The sequence below is a fragment of the Dasypus novemcinctus genome, chromosome 1 (genome assembly GCF_030445035.2).
Source record: "Dasypus novemcinctus isolate mDasNov1 chromosome 1, mDasNov1.1.hap2, whole genome shotgun sequence".
Lineage (NCBI taxonomy): Eukaryota > Metazoa > Chordata > Mammalia > Cingulata > Dasypodidae > Dasypus > Dasypus novemcinctus.
This window is the reverse complement of record NC_080673.1, coordinates 53410560-53430288: the sequence shown is the minus strand read 5'-3', so window position 1 is coordinate 53430288 and position 19729 is coordinate 53410560. Positions and strand designations below refer to the sequence as shown.

At 35.6% G+C, this 19729-nt stretch overlaps 1 protein-coding gene across 2 annotated transcripts in view; it reads right to left on the bottom strand.

The window, feature by feature from the left end:
* Positions 1-19729, bottom strand: part of MGAT4D (MGAT4 family member D) — an 80619-nt gene that overhangs the window by 41776 nt on the left and 19114 nt on the right. For both annotated transcript variants that reach the window (XM_058288918.2, XM_058288784.2), the window contains exons 3-4: positions 6707-6844; positions 2313-2446 (exon numbers count right to left, since the gene is read on the bottom strand). In XM_058288918.2, coding sequence (XP_058144901.1) covers positions 2313-2446; positions 6707-6844 — 272 coding nt within the window. The remainder of the gene's footprint in view (positions 1-2312; positions 2447-6706; positions 6845-19729) is intronic.

Genomic DNA, 19729 nt, shown 5'->3' with positions numbered 1-19729 from the left:
CCAGACAATATTACTCAGCTTGATTACTAAATTTCTTTCAGTCAACAAACTTTGTGTACCTCGTCTTCGCTGAACACTAGATTAGATAGCAGATTCATTTGTAAGTGGCTTTAATGGTTTATCCTCTCAGGATGATTTTTTTTTTTTTTGGTAAAATAACTGGTAACATTTACAAGATGTGGCCTGAGGGCCAATAAGCAGTTCCTATATAAAATTCTGAAAATAGCTTAAACACTGACAGTTCCACTGTCAAATCTAAGTCCTGTGAAGATTTGACCGTCTAGAGACAGGCTGTTTGTCTAAAAATATCTGTCATGATGTAGAAAGATCTATTATTGTGCTTAAGGTTCATATGATAGTTATAAATTTAATTACCATTTATTTGGCACACACTGAAACATAGTGTATTTTATACATTGCGTTAAAGTTATATGTCTTAAGAATTCTATATTCCATTTCTAAGTTTAGCACCCAATATTTTCTTTACTGGTCTAAAAATTTTAGACAGATGTGTATTGTGACAGCAGCAAAGATATTAAGATTGTAATATATAAAATAAGGAAATGTGACAATATTTTGGAGGTTATGTATATGTAGCCAATCTTAAAAATTTAAACTTTGAGAAAATGATTGTTTAATTTTTTATTTATATTTCCTATTGGTTTTATATAGCTCTTTCATGGGTTTTTAATGAATTCATATGTTTTTTAATAGAAAATTCAAACAATGAAGAAAAGAATAAAGAAAACAAAGATCCTTTTAACTCCCAGCACCCAGACATAACCATAATTTATATTTTAGAAACCTCTAAACACGATCATTCGTTCCTTTTTCTTTATACATTTCATCTGTCTAGATATCTGTTTTTCTTACTTTCTCCTTCCCTCCTTTTTTTTTCTATCTCTGATTTTACGTAGTAATGTTATGTTAAATGTGATGCTTTGCAACTTTTTCTCACACAACTAAATGACAGGGACATAATTTTTTTCAGTGAATATAGATATCCATTCTCCTTTCAAAGACTACAGAGTGTTACATTGTAGAGACGTATAACAAATTATTTAATCAGCCTCTTAATAGAGATTTTGATTGCTTCCAATATGCTTTTACAAAGCACAGTGCACTGAACATTTTTTAAATAATTATTTAATGAACACTTACTATGTGCGATGTATCAATCTAAATACTTTAAATCTTAGCTCATTTAATCCCTCAAACATCCCTATACCATAGGTAATATTATCATCACTATTTCACCAATAAAAAAAAGTGAAGTACAGAGAATTTAAGTAACATGCTCAAGTTCACAAGCCAAGAAGCAATGAAATTGGCATTTGGCAATCTAGAATCAGAGTCTGTGCTCTTAACTGCTATACGATACTGTCATGCTTTTATTATTTTGAAACAATTGCCTGATTATCTTCCCAGAGTTAGGATTACTGAGTTAGGATTACTGAGACAAGGAATATGTACATTTAAAATTTGATACATGTTGCCAAATTCCCTTCCAAAATGTTCCACGATGTTAACATTTATACATAACTTTATAGTTTTATATGTGTTGGAGGCAAGATTGAAAGGGTTGGAGCTATCCAGAAAGATGTGGATTTGAATTTGATTCTATTTATTACTGGGCAAGACACTTATTTTCTTTAAGCTCCAGTTTCTTTAATTGTAAAATCAGGATTAAAATACCTACTTTACAGGGATGATATGCAGGTTATAAAAAAAATATAGAAATAAAAAACCTTTGACAGCGAAGTAGGCATAGATCTGTGGTTGAACACCTGCTTTTACATGTATGAGGTCCCGGGTTCAAAAAAAATAAAACAAAAATTGGAAAGGTAAAAAGAAAAATTTTTTAAATCTTTGACATTATTTCAGATATATGAGAACCTGAATAAATGACAGTTATTATCACTTAGTATAAATTATCTTTTGATTCACATACCAACGCTTTATTGAGCTCAGCAGATTTCATTACGATAATATCAATTTTAATGTTCTGCTTATAAATGTAATTTCTGTACCATACAGTATGCAGGTCTCCTATGTTAAGTGCAAATCAAATTTAGCAATCTATTTCTCCACAATAAACCATTATATTTTCTTTACAGATTGACACATTTAATTCCTTCCCAGTGGTGTCAACAAGTATTAAATATATTGTCTGCTATCCCAAAAGGTGTTTATAAATTGGTCTTTTAATTAATTTTTCTTTTTGCAAAATAGTACAGTAATTACCATTGAAGAATAGCAATTTGGATACTATAGGCTGGGAGTAAGGAGAGATACTGATTTTTAATACATACATCTGAAATAGCAACAATCACCACCGAGTCCTTCTCTTCTGAAAGAGTCATCGCGGAGACAATAGAGGTCAGTGTTTGCTTCAGGTAACTATAATTTCCTCGGCTAATAGTGGGAATACCCAGTGCAAAAGAAGCTGCAAACATAGGGATACGGTGTCATCATTTCAAACCACAGAGAAATTATAAATACTTGGCATTAATATTTGTTTATTTATATGTTTGGGTTAGTTCTATGGTCATAAAAAGGGTGCTTGAAGCTATCATAAAAATAATGCAAACTACTGTTAATTTTTTAATCACACCTTTCGTTTTCTGTTTAAGGAAACTCCAATTTGCAGGGGATTGTTAATAAATGCATTAAATAGGCTCCAGGATGGGCTCGTGTTGTATTGGCAGATCTCACTGTAGTAAAAAATGAAACTAACTACTTTCCATATACTATAGCTTTTATCTAACTGTGAAATGTTGCACATTGACTGGCTCAGTACTCTTCTCCCTAAAGAGCAGTTGAAACCGCAAAACAGGAAAACACCATGAAATATTTTCAGCTGTGAAAAAAATAAGGATGAAGTAATTTCCAAATGATTTGATGGAACGAATCCATGTCCCTATATGGCTTTTATTACTCAATAATGACTGAAGTATTGGGAAGACGTTATCCTGAAAAGTTATTAAGATTCTGTCAATAAATTCTCCCAAACTCAACTGTTGCTGCACCACTCCTTGGCTGTACAAGCTTGGGCAAGACATGCAGCCTCTCCATCTTCCATTACCCCACCTGTAAAAATGGGATTAATGTCTTTTGGAATGACTGTGTGAGGAAGTCAGAAAATCATCTCCCTAAAGGCAACATTAAATCTAGAAATTTATGAAAAACAAACATATCAAGGCTATGGAATACCACAAACTGAGAAGTGTTCAGTCAAAAAAAATCCACTGATCTTTGGTAAGAACAGTTTAGGCATGTTTTCATGTTTACTGACCTTTTGGATATCTTCTTTTGTGAAATCCCTGTTTAAGCTCTTGCCCATTTTTCTATTTTGTCTGGCATTTTTCTTATTGCTTTACAGATGTTCTTTATTGATTCTGAATATGAGCCCTTTGTCAGTTTTATGTGTTGCAAATATCACTCTGGATTCCCTTGTCAATTTTTTATACCCTTTGATGAAAGAAATTCTTAAATTGAATGTAGTCTAATTAATCAATTATTTCCTTTATAGTTAGTGCCTTTTGAGTCCTGTTGAGAAATCTTAGCTTATCTCTGTGTCATAAAGATAGTCTCCTAAGTTTTCTTCTAGATGGTTAATTATTTGCTTTCATATTTATATCTATAATCTACCTGAAATTGATTTTTATGGATGGTGTGAGGCAGGAATTAAGTTTCAAGCAGAGGGATCACTGTACAGTGCAATCCTTGGATTGGCTTCCCATACCTTTGGCTAAAAAAGGAATTCACTCTCAGCAAGCTCTGTTCTTTTCCCCATTTCCCAAATAAATTCTTTTTACTGGCCTAGCCAAAAAAAAGCAATGAATTCCCAAGGGTTTACAAGGTCGTTAGTAACCTGGTCCCAAACCATCTCTTCTGTTTCAACTACCACTTCTCCAAATTAGCCATACTTACTGTCTTTCAGTTCCTCAAACAGACCTTCAGAATTTTTCATATCCATTCCTTTTGCCTAGAACACTCTTCTTCTGGTTCCCTGTGCTAATTCTGCTCATTTTTCAGGGTTCACCTAACCAGTAATTCTGACCACAGGTTTATACTTAGCCCTTTCTTAATTAGATTGGATGCACCAACTATGTATTCTCACATCTTTCACAGTACTTACCACTCCTTATTGTTGTAACCCACTGGTCTGAGCTAGAATGAGGGCAGACACTGTTTCTACCTGGCTTTACAAATCCAGCACTTATATAACAGTTGGTACAGGGTAGTATAAAAAATTGGGGGCAGATGAATGAAAGGCCAAGCCCCTTAGCTATCTGGCCTCTGCCTATGTCTTGCACTACTAATAACTACTGAAAGCCCTGCCCAACTGCACTTTCACACATTTTATCAGGCTATCTTGTCTTTAGAATTTATACATTTCTTTTCCTCTACCTGGACCATATCTTCTACTTTTCCACTATTCATTATCTACCTTTTCCCTACTGAGTTTGCTTTACTCCTTTTTACCCTTTAGGTCTCAGCTTAGAGGACACTTCCTCCAGTAAATTTTCTCTAATTCCCCTAGTATAGGTTACTTGTTCATGCATGTATTTCCCCAAATCACAGCATTCCTCATCACTTAATGCTATAATCACTTTATCATCTGTCTCCATGAGGCTGGGGTCCATGCCTTCACCACTATATCCCCAGGGCCTAACAAGTACCTGGCCTGGAATACAATATTAAAGGAGGGGACATGGAAGATGTCACAAGGACCTGGGCATGTATGCTGAAAAATCACACTGATGGGGAAAGCTCACATGACAATCCAATTGTGGGTTGACAGGAGGCGGTTATTTAACTACAGGCAGTTATCAGCACATGCAACATACATGGAGATCTAGGAGCCTGATCTATTTGCAGGAACTGAAAGTGGTTTGGGGTTGCTAGAAAGTGGCAGAAATGGAAATCTGAAGCCTATTGTGTATATGCCATGACAAGAAACTAATTTCATCCTATATGCAGTGAGGAACAACTGAAGGATTTTAAGTAAAATTCAGACATGATTGGTTATGCATTTTATTAACATATCTCTGAGGAAAGTATGAAGAGTTGATTGACTTTAGTAATACTAAAGCCATCAGATAAAAAAAAAAACAAATCTGTTTCAATAGATCAGGCAAGAAATAAGGAGAGGTTCAGTCAAAAATAGTTATAGAGGGGAATATTTGAGATATATTTAGAATACAGAATAAATGAGACCAATTACTAGCTCCCCAATAGGCCATGCTTACACAGTCTCAATACTTCTGCATATGTTTTATATGTGAGGATTTTGGGTTATAAGGGAAAAAATCTCCCTCAAATTATCTCTGGTAATGATGGTTTATATGCAAGCCAGCTGGTCCTCCCAAGAACCTGAGAAAAGCCACCAAAGGGGGCCAGCACCCCCCATCCCCACACAAGGAGCTCCCCACCACTACCATCTTCCTTCCACTGCCTCATGGGCTTCCCCATCTTCTACCTAACTTTGCAGCTGTGTGTCCACAGCTGCACTTATTCCAGGCATCTAACATCTTGTCATTTCTATGTATTTCTGTGTCCTTTTACCTCTCCTCCTCCTGTAAACTACGACTTTTGTCTAGTATGCACTCTTCCACTCACACACACTCACACATGCATGCATGTATATGCCACATTCAATGTACTCTGAAAAGGGGATCTGACACTATTAAAGAGTTTTACAAGTATGATATCAAAAAGTTCCTTAATCTCTCTAAGACTCAGGTTTTTTTAATGTGTACAATAGAGATAATAATAGGCTCTACTTCCATGAATTTTTATGCGGTAATAAGATGATGAAAGAAAACATTTGTGTGGAAAATAGCAAGATTTCAATAGATGTTAAACAATGTTATTTGGCACCTCCACCCCAAACTATGAGCTTGGTTAATATGCCAGAGGCATGTGATATAGAACAAAGCTACTAATTTCCAAGGAATTGCCAATAGTAGGGGTTACCAAACCTTTCTGTAAAGGGTCAGAAAGTATTAAGTTTTGAAGATAATGTCATCTCTCTTGCAACAATGCATCTCTGCCATTGTAGCATGAAACCAGCTATAGACAATATTAAATGTCTGGCTAGGTTCCAAAACAGTGTAGTTAAAAACAGGCAGCCTGCAGGTAGTCTGCCAGTGCCCTGCCTCGAGTGATTCACCCATTAGAAGAAATGAGGTTTGTGGGAATGGCAGGCACTCTGAAGACTTGGTCTAATATAACCCTTCTAGCTAAAACGTTTTTTTCCTCTTGTAAACCTGCAAACTTTAACTCAATCTTCAAGACATCTCATATATCACCTCTTCTGTAGAGCTATGGTAGCCTTGGCTTTTGGTGACCAAGGAAACAGGTGATAATCAGATAGGAATAGATTTATCAAACCAAGGGAGAAAAAGAGTTGAAAATCACTTAGTAAATGCTTAATATGTTTGATTTATACTGACTTATTTTCAAAGCATCTATATTAAACTTGAATTCAAATCACCAAATATTTATTGAACTATTACTTTCTGGCAGACAGTCTACTGATTTCTAGTCCACATAAATGCCAGATAGGTAAGTGGTTTATATTTCAAAGTGAGTCATATTAGAGGAATATTTCTAAACTTCAAGGCATATTTAAACTTCAAGGCATATCCCCCAATATAAAAATAGCTGTATTACATTTTCCAATTCCAAGTTTTCTTACCTCCTGTTTTCCCTTTGCCAATGACTATATCAGGATAAATTTTGCCTGCTTTCCTTAGATGAGGGAAAAAAGACTTGAATTCTTCAAATCTATTAGATACTGTTTCATTTATAATCAGTGTATCCACTTTCTTCTCAACTGAAAGGAAGAAAAAAGGAGGAGGGGCTTTTTAGTTTGCTATCATAGGGATTTTTCCCCCTCTAATATTATTATTATTTTTAAAGTGAGAATTAAAAGGTTCAGGAAAGTAATGGGCTAAGGATGTTGCCGTGGCATCTGGAAAAAATCACATCAGTCCCACAGGTTCCGGCTCCCATGATCAAGTCAAGGAAGTAGCAGGTTGTTCCATCACTTCAAAGACATTATCTCTAGCGACAAGTTTAATTGACCACCAAGATTTCTAACCATCAGAACTCATGACCGATGCAGAAGAGACAAAAGAAGAATTCATGTTACTCGCTATTTCCTGACCACAGAAGAAAACGATCAAGGCCCAGGAACTGCTGACACTGAAGATGTGGCTACGGCGTTCACCTGGGAGGAGGAGCAACTTCTGGTCCCTGCTTAGAACCTGTACCAGGACTTCATGTTGGAGAGCTCTCGCAACCTGCTATCCATGGGAGAAGGCTAGCAAACCAAATACGTTCTCCAAGGTGGCACAAGGAGAGGAACCATGGATAACAGAAGATGAAACCTGCAGTAGAATCTGTCCAGAAATCAGGACAGTTGACAGTCATCTACATGGGCTCTCTGGAAACCAAACATTTCTAAAGAGAACGGAATAGAATGAATTTGGAAACATGGAGCATCTGAGCAAAACACATTTTTCCCTATAGCAAAATCATGATGTTTGACTTATACGCTAAAACTTTGAGTTCAAATTTGTTTAGTCAATCAGAATAGAAGATATGAAATAAAAAATCCTCCTGAGGTTAATGAAAATAGGAAAACCTTTCTACACAATTGTGATTTTGGTGTCGAGTCTAAGAATTCCTCATCTACATTAAGGCATGAAATTTTCTCCCATGTTTTCTTAGAAAAGTATTATAGTCTTGACTTTTACATTCAATATCATAATCCATTTTGAGTTAATTTAATATACTAGTGTGAGGTTTAAGTTGGGGTTCATTTTCTTTGCCTCTGAATGTCCAGTTGTTCCAACATTGCTGCTGAAACGACATCCTTTTTCCATTGCATTGCTTTTCCTCCTTTGTACAAATCAGTTACCCATACTTGTGCAGGTGTAGTTCTAGATTCTCTATTATCTTCCACTGATTTATATTTCTAATCCTTTTCCAATACTACAGTGTCTTATTGTGTCCATATAGTATGGCTTAAAACTGGGCACTCATTCTTCCAACTTTATTATTCTTTTTCAAAATCGTTTTACCTATTATAGTTTCTTTGCCTTTCCATATTAACTTTTACAATAAAATTGACTCTACAAAATCTAAGTGAGGGTTAATAAATTAATTCAAAGAGTAATTTAATATTCAATATAAAAGAAGTACTATCATTCAATTTAGATTATAAAAGACATAAGCTACAAAATATAGCTCAAAATTACTGATTCATCTTTATTTTAAAAAGGAATATTTAGGGAAGTGAATATGGCTAAAGCAATTGAGCTCATGTCTACCACATGTGAGGTCCCTGGTTCAGTTCCCAGTGCCTTCTAAAGAAGACCATGAGCTGGTGTGACAAGAAGGTACAGCAAGGTGATGCAATAAGAGACACAAGAAGAAAATACATAATAAGAGACACAACAAAGTAGGGAACAGAGGTTCCCAGTGTCTCCTAAAGTAAGACAAAGACAGCAATCTGACCAGACAGGCAGGCACAGTGAACTGATGCAACAAGATGACACAACAAGAGACACAAGAAGAAAAACATAAGAGACACAACAAAGCAGGGAGTGGAGGTGGCTCAAGTGATTAGGTGCCTCCTTCCCACATTGGAGGTCCCAGGTTCAGTTCCTTGTGCCTCTTAAAGAACCAAGGAAGAGGAACAGACACAGCTAGTGCAAACAACAAGGGGGTGGGGAGAAATAAATAATCTTAAAAAAAAAAAGAATATTTAATTTAAGCCTAGGATGATGAGCTACACAAACCAGAGGCTAATATAACCACCAGTTCGTAATGTGGCAAGTATAACAAAACATGTTATTACTGGTCTGCTCTGCTACTTTGATTAATATCACTTCACTAAGGTTTGTATCTTTATAATTTTGTTTTGTAGCTCTCAACATTTAATGACTCTATTTTTACCATTAATTTGAAAATGCTGTTTGATTATTTTGCAAGTGCTTTGAAGTTATCTCATGGAGGCATGCAAATTTCTTCAAATACATATGTTTTTCTCTATTTTCTCTTCAAAGTAGCAATTATTGTGCTCTGGTAAATCTATTTTCCTGGTTTATATTAGTATGGCAGTAGAGGGTTTACCAGCATTTATCTGCTTTAGGGACATTATGATGACATTTCAATACTCTAAATCAGTTGTTTTTAAAGGGGAGAATATATGAATAAGAATCAGTCATAAAAAAATTAATACTGGAACTTTGGCTATGTTCTTCAGATTACTTGGGACTGCAGATTACATAAGGAAGAGTATGATGTAATAAAGATATATAATGTGATTTATGGAAAAGTATTGCAGGATATAAATTAAGTATGGCTGTATGATTCTGATCAGTGATATCTTTTCCAGTGCTACTTTATCCTACTTAGTAGGTTTTTTCCATTCATTTTTTTTTAATTAGAGAAGTTGTAGGTTTATAGAATAATCATGTATAAAATACAGGATTCCCATCTCATCCTATTATTAACACCTTGCATTCGTGTGGAACATTTGTTACAACTGATGAGAGCACATTTTTATAATTATGCTATTAGCTATATGGTTTAACTTAGGGTTCACTGTGTGTGTTGTTCAGTTCCATGGATTTCTTTTTATTTTAGATTTTATTCTTATAACATATAAACAACCTAAAATTTCCCCTTTTAATTACCTTCAAATACATAATTTGGTACTGTTAATTAGGTTCACAATGTTGTGCTACCATCACCGCTATTCATTACCAACACTATTCCATCATCCCAAATGGAAACTCTGTACAATTTAAGCCTTAATTTCTTATTCCCTACCCCCACCCCATTGCCTGGTAATTTATATTCTAGAGTCTGACTTTATGATTTTGCTTATTCTAATTATTTTATATCAGGGAATTTGGGACTGATTCATTTACCGCCTGGTGGGCAAAGGAAAAATCATCTCAAATCACAGGTGAGGCACAGATAATCCTTATAGTCCTTGGCATAAGGTGATATCTCAATTGCTAAAGATTTCACTGATAGCATCCTGAGAAAATGGACTAGCATAGGGAAAAGCTGTGGCAAGTGTGCTGATTTAGGCATTTAAAAGATACTGGGAGAACAAAGACTACAAAGACAGTGACCTGGCTGGTGTGTAGTAAAGAATTTAACCTTGCCCAAAGAGAAGTCTGGCCTTTACCTGGGTCCTGGGAGGTAATTTCTATGCCTTTGAATGTCCTGCCTGATAAAAGTGTCTTTGCTTACCTGGAGGCTTGGCCAGGCCAGGCAGTCTAACAAGGTGATTTATGGTGGGGCCCATGGGTGGCACAGTATCAGCTCAACCTCTGGAGAGACTAGATAGAAAGGTCAGCCATGTGAGCATGAGCTTCTCTGACTGCCAATATTCTATGCATATTGTCGCACTCGGTTAGTGAGAGGAGTTATCACTCTCCATTATTCCAGTGGCATAGGACAATTGGAAGCTCTGCATTTGGAACTCTCCTGGACTCTGTCCCATGGATCTCTTCTCTTGGCTGATTTCAGTCAATATCCTTTCATTGTAATAATCTGTAACTGCAAGTACAACAGCTTTCAGAGAGTTTTGTGTGTCCTTCTAATGGATTTATTGAGCCAGAGGGTGGTCTGGGAGACCCTCTGAGCTTACAATTAGTGTCAAAAGTGAGGGTAGTTTTGTGGCCTGCCAACCTGCTTAGAGATAATGGCAGTCTGAGTATTAGAAATTGAGTAAATATTAGAGTTAGACACTCTTGGGTAATGTACAAAGAGGCCCATATCTCCTGCAATGGAAGAGTAGACACGGCTAAATAGCAGGCAGGATTTAATTACTATATTCACAGAGCTTCAGAGAGTTTGAATGCTTAGTCAAAGCAGCCTTGCTATGCTAATATCAGGGATCCTGGTTATTAAAACCATGGATTCTAAAACATGAGATGGGGACATGTAGACAGTTACAGCAGAGATGCTGGCTTTGTAGACCACCTTAATCATTGAATGTGCAAAATGGCCTACCCTTTTCTGGAAAGAACTTGCTGCTACAGTAGAGGACTCCATGAGGAGCTGCATCTCACTACCTCTCGTGAATGCCAGACAAATAACCAGAGTGAAATCCCAGAACAATCCGGCTAAGGAAGTGCTGGGTCTGATAAGGGAGAAAACAGACTATATACCCAAATGGTTGCAAGACTAGGCTAGAATGTACTGGCAAAAGCCAGGGTTGTATCCCTAAGATTAGATTCTAAGGTTTCTTGAAAAAGGCTTGGATGAAAGACTATATGAGCCAAATTCATTGACAACGGGAGAATTTGCTCCAGGTTATGGGATACACTCACTACTAGGGTGGCTTTTAGAAACTTAGAAAAAGCATTAGCCAATACTCAGTGATATAGCAATATTTGAGTTGTCTTGTCAATGGGAGTGGAAGAAATAAAGAGGCTGAAGGAAGTGGAAATGCTGGAATGTATATAATATGTAAGGCCAGAAAACCTACTAATGTCAAGAACTGTGGGGAGTCTAGGATTTAACTCTACTTGCAAGCTGACAAGTGAAGACTTCAAGAGTTTTATGGATGCTGCCAGAAGACATGAGACTCCTGCGTCAGAGACAAAGGACTTTTTATAGCACAGAAAGTAATGGGATCTTCATGCTTGGTTTGGTTCTCCTTGAGCTCCAGATCCCACAGGAGCAAGGCAGAAGGGCCCATGTGGAAGTTGTACATGCAGTGCGTTTGCATTACAACTGATGAACCCAGAGCTTATAGAATCCAAATCTTTTACAATAAGCTGCAAACAAATTTGTACCAGACAGAAATGGTATCTCTGTCTTTCAAGGTTATTTGCTACACAAATATATTTGAAAGAAGACAGTCCAGAACAAAAATCAGAGTGCCTCCCCTCCCAAGATATGCAGAAACATAAGCAAATCATGAAAATTGTCTCTCAAAAAAGCCACCCCTAGCTTCTACATCGTTTTGGCTTCTGCTCAAGTTTTCCATATGTATACCACCCCACTGACAGTTATGATTAATCTGACCAACAGGAGATGGGACCAAATCCACTCAATTCGCCTCCTATATCATTTAATTAAGGCAATTATGAACCTAACTCCAAGCAGCAGGATGAAGCCAATCTGCAATATTGATCTCAACCACACCTCACAGTGTCCAGGACCCAAAAGCTGAGCATATCAGAGTCTACTTTAGAAAGCTGGGTCACTTTATCCTTAACTTTCTTTCCACTTCACTTGAAGTATTAATTCAGATATAACTGAATGTATTAGTGATTGTTCAGAATTCATCTTGGCCTGCAGGATGAAGTCAAAAGTAATTCTGTCTTCTATAAAACTCCTAGTGAGTTGAGGCTGACCTGAATGCCGTCAGGGATGAGGTAGTATACGAAAGCTTTACAAGTGCCCATGGAACAGTCACCAAGATAAACCACATTTTGGGTTACAAAACCTTACTGAATTTTAAAGAATTAAAATTCATCAAACTGTATTCTCTGAACATAGTGGAATTATGCTAGAAATAACAGAAATATACCTGGAAACTCCTACCCCCTCCAAATATTTGGAAATTAAACAACATACTACTAAATAATCTTTGAGTCAAAGAGGAAGTTTCAAGGAAAGTTAGACAATATTTTGAACCTAATGACAATAAAAAAAAAAACCATGAAAATATTTGTGGGAGGCAAACGAAGTTTCTTAAAGGGAAATTTTTAATATAAAGAAAGATTTCTAGTAAATAATTTAAGCTTCCACTTTAAAAATTAGAAAAAAGAGTAAATTAAACCGAAAACAAACAAGAATAAAGAAATAGAAATAAGAGCATAAATCCATAAAATTTAAAACAAAAATAATGCAGAAAATAATTGAAATCAAAAGCTGCTTCTTGGGAGAAAATTTAACAAAATTGATACAACCTAGCCAGATTAACCAAGGAAAATAATGACACAAATTACCAATAAATAAAAACAAGAGGTAGCACTTCTGATTTCATAGACGTTAAAAGGTTAAAATGTAATTTTATAAATAATTCTCCTCACATAATTTTAACAACTTAGATGAAATGGGACAATAACTTGAAAGGCACAACTACCAAAACTCATCCAAGAGGAAACAGATAAATTCACATTGGCTTCACATGTGAATGCCAGCAAACATTCCAAGAAGAATTAACCCCAATTCTGTTCAAATTTTTTCAAAACATTGAAAAGGAGGGAATACTCCTTAACTCATTGAGACCAACATCACTGCACATGAAAGCTAAATAAAGATCCATAAGAAAACAAAACTGCAGACCAATATTTGAATAGAGACGTAAAAATCCTCAATAAAATACTAGCAAACTGAATCCAACAGCACATTAAAAGAAGTATGCACTATGAACTAGTGAGTTTTATTCTACATATATAAGGGTGGTTCAACATAAGAAAACCAATTAATGCAATCAATTGCATTAACAAAACAAAGGGAGAACACTATTGATACAGAAAAGGTATGTGACAAAATCCAGCACCACTTCTTGATAAAAATACTTAGAATAGTAGAAATAGAAGGAAACTTCCTCAATATGATAAAGGCCATGTACAAAAACCCCAAAGCTAACATCATAAAAAGATACCAGACTTGCAAAGTCTAAATAGCAGAATGGCAGAAGAAAGTCTTTTGTTACCAGTAGTGACTTTAAATGTAAATGGGTTAAACTCTCCAGTCAAAAGTCAGAGAATGGAAAAATGGATAAAAACACATGATCCAACCATATGCTGTCTGCAAGGAACACACCTTAAAGTCAGAGATACAAGTAGATTGAGGATGAAAGGATGGAAAAAATATACCAAGCAAGTATTAACCAAAAGAGAGCCAGGGTATCTACTCTAATACTGGAAAAAGATATACTTTAAGTCAAAAACAGTTATAAGGGACAAATGTGGTTATTACATACTGAAAAAGGGGACAAGTAGCTGGAAGATGTAATTATTGTAAATATATATGCACTTAATAGAGGAGCAACAAAATATGTGAAGAAAATACTGACAGATTTGAAGGGAGAAATTGATGATTCTACATTAATATTAGGAGACTATCACACCACTCTTCTTTAATGGAAAGAACATTTAAACAGAAGATCAATAAGTAAGTAAAGGACTTGAATGTCACACTAAGCCAGCTAGACCTAACAGATAAAGAACACCGCACCCAACAAAAACAGAATACACAAACTTCTTGAATGTAGATGAATAATTCTCCTGGGTAGATCACACATTGAGTCACAAAATAAGTCTCAATAAATTAAAAAATACTGAAGTATATTTTTCGACCACAATGGACTTAAACTGGAAATCAATAACAGAGGGAGAAGTGGAAAATTCACAAATTCTTGGAAATTAAACAACATACTCTTAAACAGCCAGTGGGTTAAAGAGGAAATTAGAAATAAATTTAGGAAATATCTTAAGTCAAGTGAAAATGAAAATACAACATACCTAAACTTATAAGCTGCAACAAAGGCAGTGCTGAGAGGAAAAGTTATAGCTTTAAATGTTTAAATTAAAAATGAAGAAAGACTTCAAATAAAATCTAACCTTAAAACTTGAAGAACTAGGTAAAGAAGAGCAAACAAAACCCAAAGCAAGCAGAAGGAAGGAAATAACAAATATTAGATTGGAGATAAATGAAATCAACTAAGTCAAAAGTTGATTCTTTGAAAAGATCAGTAAAACATTCTTAGAAACAAACCACCCTCCATTGACTGAAGAAGAAATGGAGGATCTCAATAAATTATTACTAGTAAAGAAATTGAGTTGATACAAAAACCCCAAAGAAAAGCCCGGGACCAGATGGTTTCACAGGGGAATGCAACCAAACATTCCAAGAATACGTAACTCCAATTCTGCTCAAACTCTTCCAAAAAACTGAAGAAAACAGAGTGCTCCCTAACTTATCACTGTCATACTGGAGCCAGATAAAGAGACCACGAGAAGAGAAAACTACAGAACAATATCTCTTATGAATATAGATGTAAAAATGCTCAACAAAATACTAGCAAACCAAGTAGAACAGCATATTAAAAGAATTAAACACCATGATCAAGAGGGATTTATCCCTGGTATGCAAGGTTAGTTCAACATAAGACTAGCAATTAATGTAATATACTAAATTAACAGAATGAAGGAAAAATAGCACATGATCATCTCAATTGATGCAGACAAGGCATAGGACCCTTTCTTGATAAAAACACTTAGAACACTAGGAGTAGAAGGAAACTTGCTCAATATTATAGAGAGCACATATGAAAAGTGGACAGCTAACACCCTTTTTAACGGTGAAAGACTGAAAGCTTTCCTTAAAGATTAGAAACAAGACAAGGATGTCCACTATCACCACTTATTTTAGTTTACTAAGGGCTGCCAATGCAAAATACCAGAAATGAGTTGGCTCTTTAATGGAAATTTATTAGGGTAAAATCTTACAGTTTTGAGACTGTGAAAATGTCCATATCAAGACATCAAGGTCAGTTGCTGGCAGTAACATGGCAAGGTAAAATGGCAGCCTCTTCCCTGCCTTCTTCAGGCTCAATTTCTCCCTGAACTCAGCTGTGCACATCAGGCCTAGGGCTCATCTCTCCGCTCTCCTCATTGCTTCATCTTCAGCTGCTTGGCCTCTGGGGGTTTCTCTGTCTTTCTGTGCCTGCAGGCAATCCTGGAATCCAGTCTCACAGGGCAGTGTAAAATGGTGGTTCTCTTTCTTTGCTCTCCACTCCATTTATAAAGGATTCCAGTAAAAGGATTAGAACCCATCCTGGGTTCCACAATCTAATCAATGGCCCTTTACTGAATCTAACCTAAAGGTCCTACATAAAATTGATTTACATGCACAGGAATGGGTTAGCTTAAAAACATAATTTTCTGAGGTCAACAAAAGACTCAAACCTGGATACCACTGTTAATCAACATTGTAATGGAAGTTCTTGTCAGAACAAATAGGCAAGAAAAAAAAATAAAGGCATCACTTGTGAAACTAAGAAGGAAAACTTTCCCTGTTTGCAGATGTTGTGATTCTATAAAATAGAAAATCCTGAAAAATCCACAACAAAGCTCCTAGTGCTAATAAGCAATGCAGCAAAGTAATGGTGCAAAAGATCCTTTTGGGGAAGTGCTGTGCCATCAGACACAAAGGCTAACAGGGGAGGGGGCTTGCCTTTCCCCAGTGCATATCAGGGAGAACTGAGCTACAGCTTGTTAATTATTGCAAACCTCTAACAATATACTAAAATCAATTCAAAATGGATCAAAGGCCAAAATATAAGAGCTATAACTATCAAACTCCTAGCAGAAAATATAGGGAAACATCTTGAGGACCTTGTGTTAAGCAATGGTTCCTTAGACTTTATACCAAAGCACAAGCAACAAAAGAAAAAAATAGATAAGTGGGACCTCATCAAAATGGGGAACGTTTGTTCATCAAAATGGGGAACGTTTGTTCACCAAAGGACTTTAATATGCAAATAAAAAGACAACCTACCCAATGGGAAAAAATATTTGGTAACAACATACCCAATGAAGGATTAATATTAAAAACATATAAAGCAATCCTTCAACTTAACAACAAAAAGACAAAAACCCCAGTTTAAAAAATGGGCACATGGCTTGAATAGACATCTCTCCAGAGAGGATATAAATGGTTGGGAAGCACATGAAAATATGTTCAACACCATCAGCCATCAGGGAAATGTAAATCAAAACCATAATGAGATACCATTTCACACACATTAAAATCGCTGCTTTAAAAAAACAAAAAACAGAAAATAATGTGTTGGCGAGGATGCAGAGCAATAGGAACACTAAAGCACTCATTAATTATTGGTGACAATCTAAAATGGTGCAGCTGCTATGGAAGACAGTTTGACGGTTCCTCAGAAAGCTAGCTACAGAACTAACTACAACCCAGGAATCCTACTACTAGGTATATATTCAAAAAGAACTGAAGTCAGGGACTTGACAAGATATTTCACACCAATGTTCATAGTAGCATTATTCACAATTGTCAAAAGATGGAAGCAACCCAAGTATCCAGCAACTGATTAGTGGATAAATAAAATGTGGTATATACATACAATGGAATATTATTCAGCCATAAAAAGCAATGAAGTTCTGATGCATGCAACAACATAGATATACCTGGGAAGACATCATGCTGAGTGAAAGAAGCAGACGCAAAAGCACAATATTGCATGATATCACTGATTTGAAACAATTAGATTAAGTAAATTCATAGAGTAAGAATCTAGAATATAGGTTACCATGGGATGGAGTGGGGATAAGCAATGGGAAGGCTTAAAATGTGCAGGGTTCCTATTTGCAATGATGAAAATGTTTTGTTAATGGATGGTGGTGATGGTAGCACAACATTGTGGACATAATTAATAGCCCTGAAATATATACCTCTGAATATGATTAAAAGGGAGAATGTTAAATTATGTATATGGTAACAGAATAAAAGTTAAAAAAAAAATCCACAGAACTACACAACACAGTGTACCCTAAGTCAAACCATGGATTTTAATTTATAGTACAATTATAAATATGCACTACAATTTATTATAACAGTTGTTCCATACCAATACAAGGTGGTGGTGGAAGGGTTGTATTTGGGATCCTGTAGTTTATGCATGATTGTTCTAGAGAACCCACAACTTCTCTAATAAAGAAAAAATTTAAAAATAGACCCTGACATCTACACTCTTGACAAGAGTGCCAAGTCCACCCAATTGGGAAAGAATAGTCTCTTCAACAAATGGTGTTGAGTGAACTGGATATCCATATGCAGAAGAATGAAGAGGGAACCCTAACACACACCATCTTCTAAAATCGGTCAAAATGGATCAAGACCTAATAGAAGAAACAGGACTATAAAACTCCTAAAAGAGAATGTAGGGAAATATCTTCAGGTACTTGTTAGGCAATAGGTTCTTAGACCCTATACCAAAAGCATAAACAGCAAAACAAATAATAGATAAATGAGACCTCATCAAAATTAAAAACTTTTGTGTATTAAAAAAGACTTCATCATGAAATGAAAAAACAAAAATAACAAGTGTTAAAGAGGATGTGGAGAAAGAGGAACACTCATTTGTCATTGGTGGGAATTTTAAATGGTGCAGCCCCTGTGGAAAACAACTATTCTCAGAAAGTTAAGTATAGAACTACCATGTGACTTGGCAATCCCACTACCAGTTATCTACCAAAAAGTATTGGAAGCAGGGACTCGAACAGATATTTTCACACTGATGTTTGTAGCGGCATTATTCATAATTCCCCCAAAATAAAGGCAGCCCAGGTGTCCATGAACAGAAAAATGGAAAGCAAAGTGTGGTATACACATATAATGAAATATTGTATAGCCATGAAAAGGAGAGAGATTCTGATACATTGGACAACACGGATGAACCTTAAAGACCTCATGTTGAGTGAGATAAGCCAGGAACAAAAGAGCAAATATTGCATGATCTCACGGATATGAAACTGGGAATGAGCAAATTCTTAGAGTCAGAAACTAGAATATAGGTTACCAGGGCTGGAGAAGGCTAGGGAAAGGAAAGTTAAAGCTTAATGGGTACAGAATTTCTATTGGAATGATGGAAAAGTTGTAACGGATGCTTTTACAACATTGTTAATGAAGTTAACACCACTGAGTTATATATTGGGATGTGGTTAGAGGGGGAAATTTTAGGGTGTATATATGTTATTAAAATAAAAATTTAAAAATACATATATATAAAATGGCAATAATGTAAACCAGAGACTATAGTAAACAGCACAATTATAAAAATTTTCTCACATCAATTTTAACAGATGTGGCACACTAATGCAAGGTGTTAATAGTAGGGTGGGATACGTAAGTTCTGTAATTTTATACATCATTTTTTTTTAAACCTAACAGCTTCTCTAATAATATATATATACACATACATACAATGGCATAAAAATCAGCAACAAGCATAGAAGTATACAACACAAACAGTGAATCCTAATGTAAACCATAGCCTATAGTTATTAGTACCAACTTCACCTTTAACAAAGATGCCACACTAATGCAAAATGTTAAAAAATAGTGGCAGGTATATGGAAAGTCTGTATTTTCTGCATGACTTTTCTGTAAAAGTTAACATCTCTAATTTAAAAAATTTAATCCATCAACAAAAGCAACAAAAGAAAAAATAGCTAAATTGACCTTCATCAAAATTAAAACTGTTTATCAAAGGACATTATTAAGAAAGTGAAAGACAGCCTAAAGAATGGGAGAAAATATTTGCAAATGATATATCTGGTAAAGGCCTAATGTCCAGAATATATAAAGAACTCTTACAAATAAACCACAAAAAAACAAACAACCCGAATAAAAAATGGGCAAAGCAAAGGACTTGAATAGACATTTCTCCAAAGAAGATATTCAAATGTCCAATACGCACATGAAAAGATGCTCAACATCATTAGCCATTAGGAAAATGAAAATTAGTCATCAGGAAAATGCAAATCAAACCTCATACCCACTGGGATGGCTATTATCAAGAAAATGGGAAATAACAAGTTTTGGCAAGGAGGTAGATTAATTGTAACCCTAATGCATTCCCTGGTGGGAATGTATAGTGCATGAGCCACTGTGGAATTTTCTCAAAAAGTTAAACACAGGG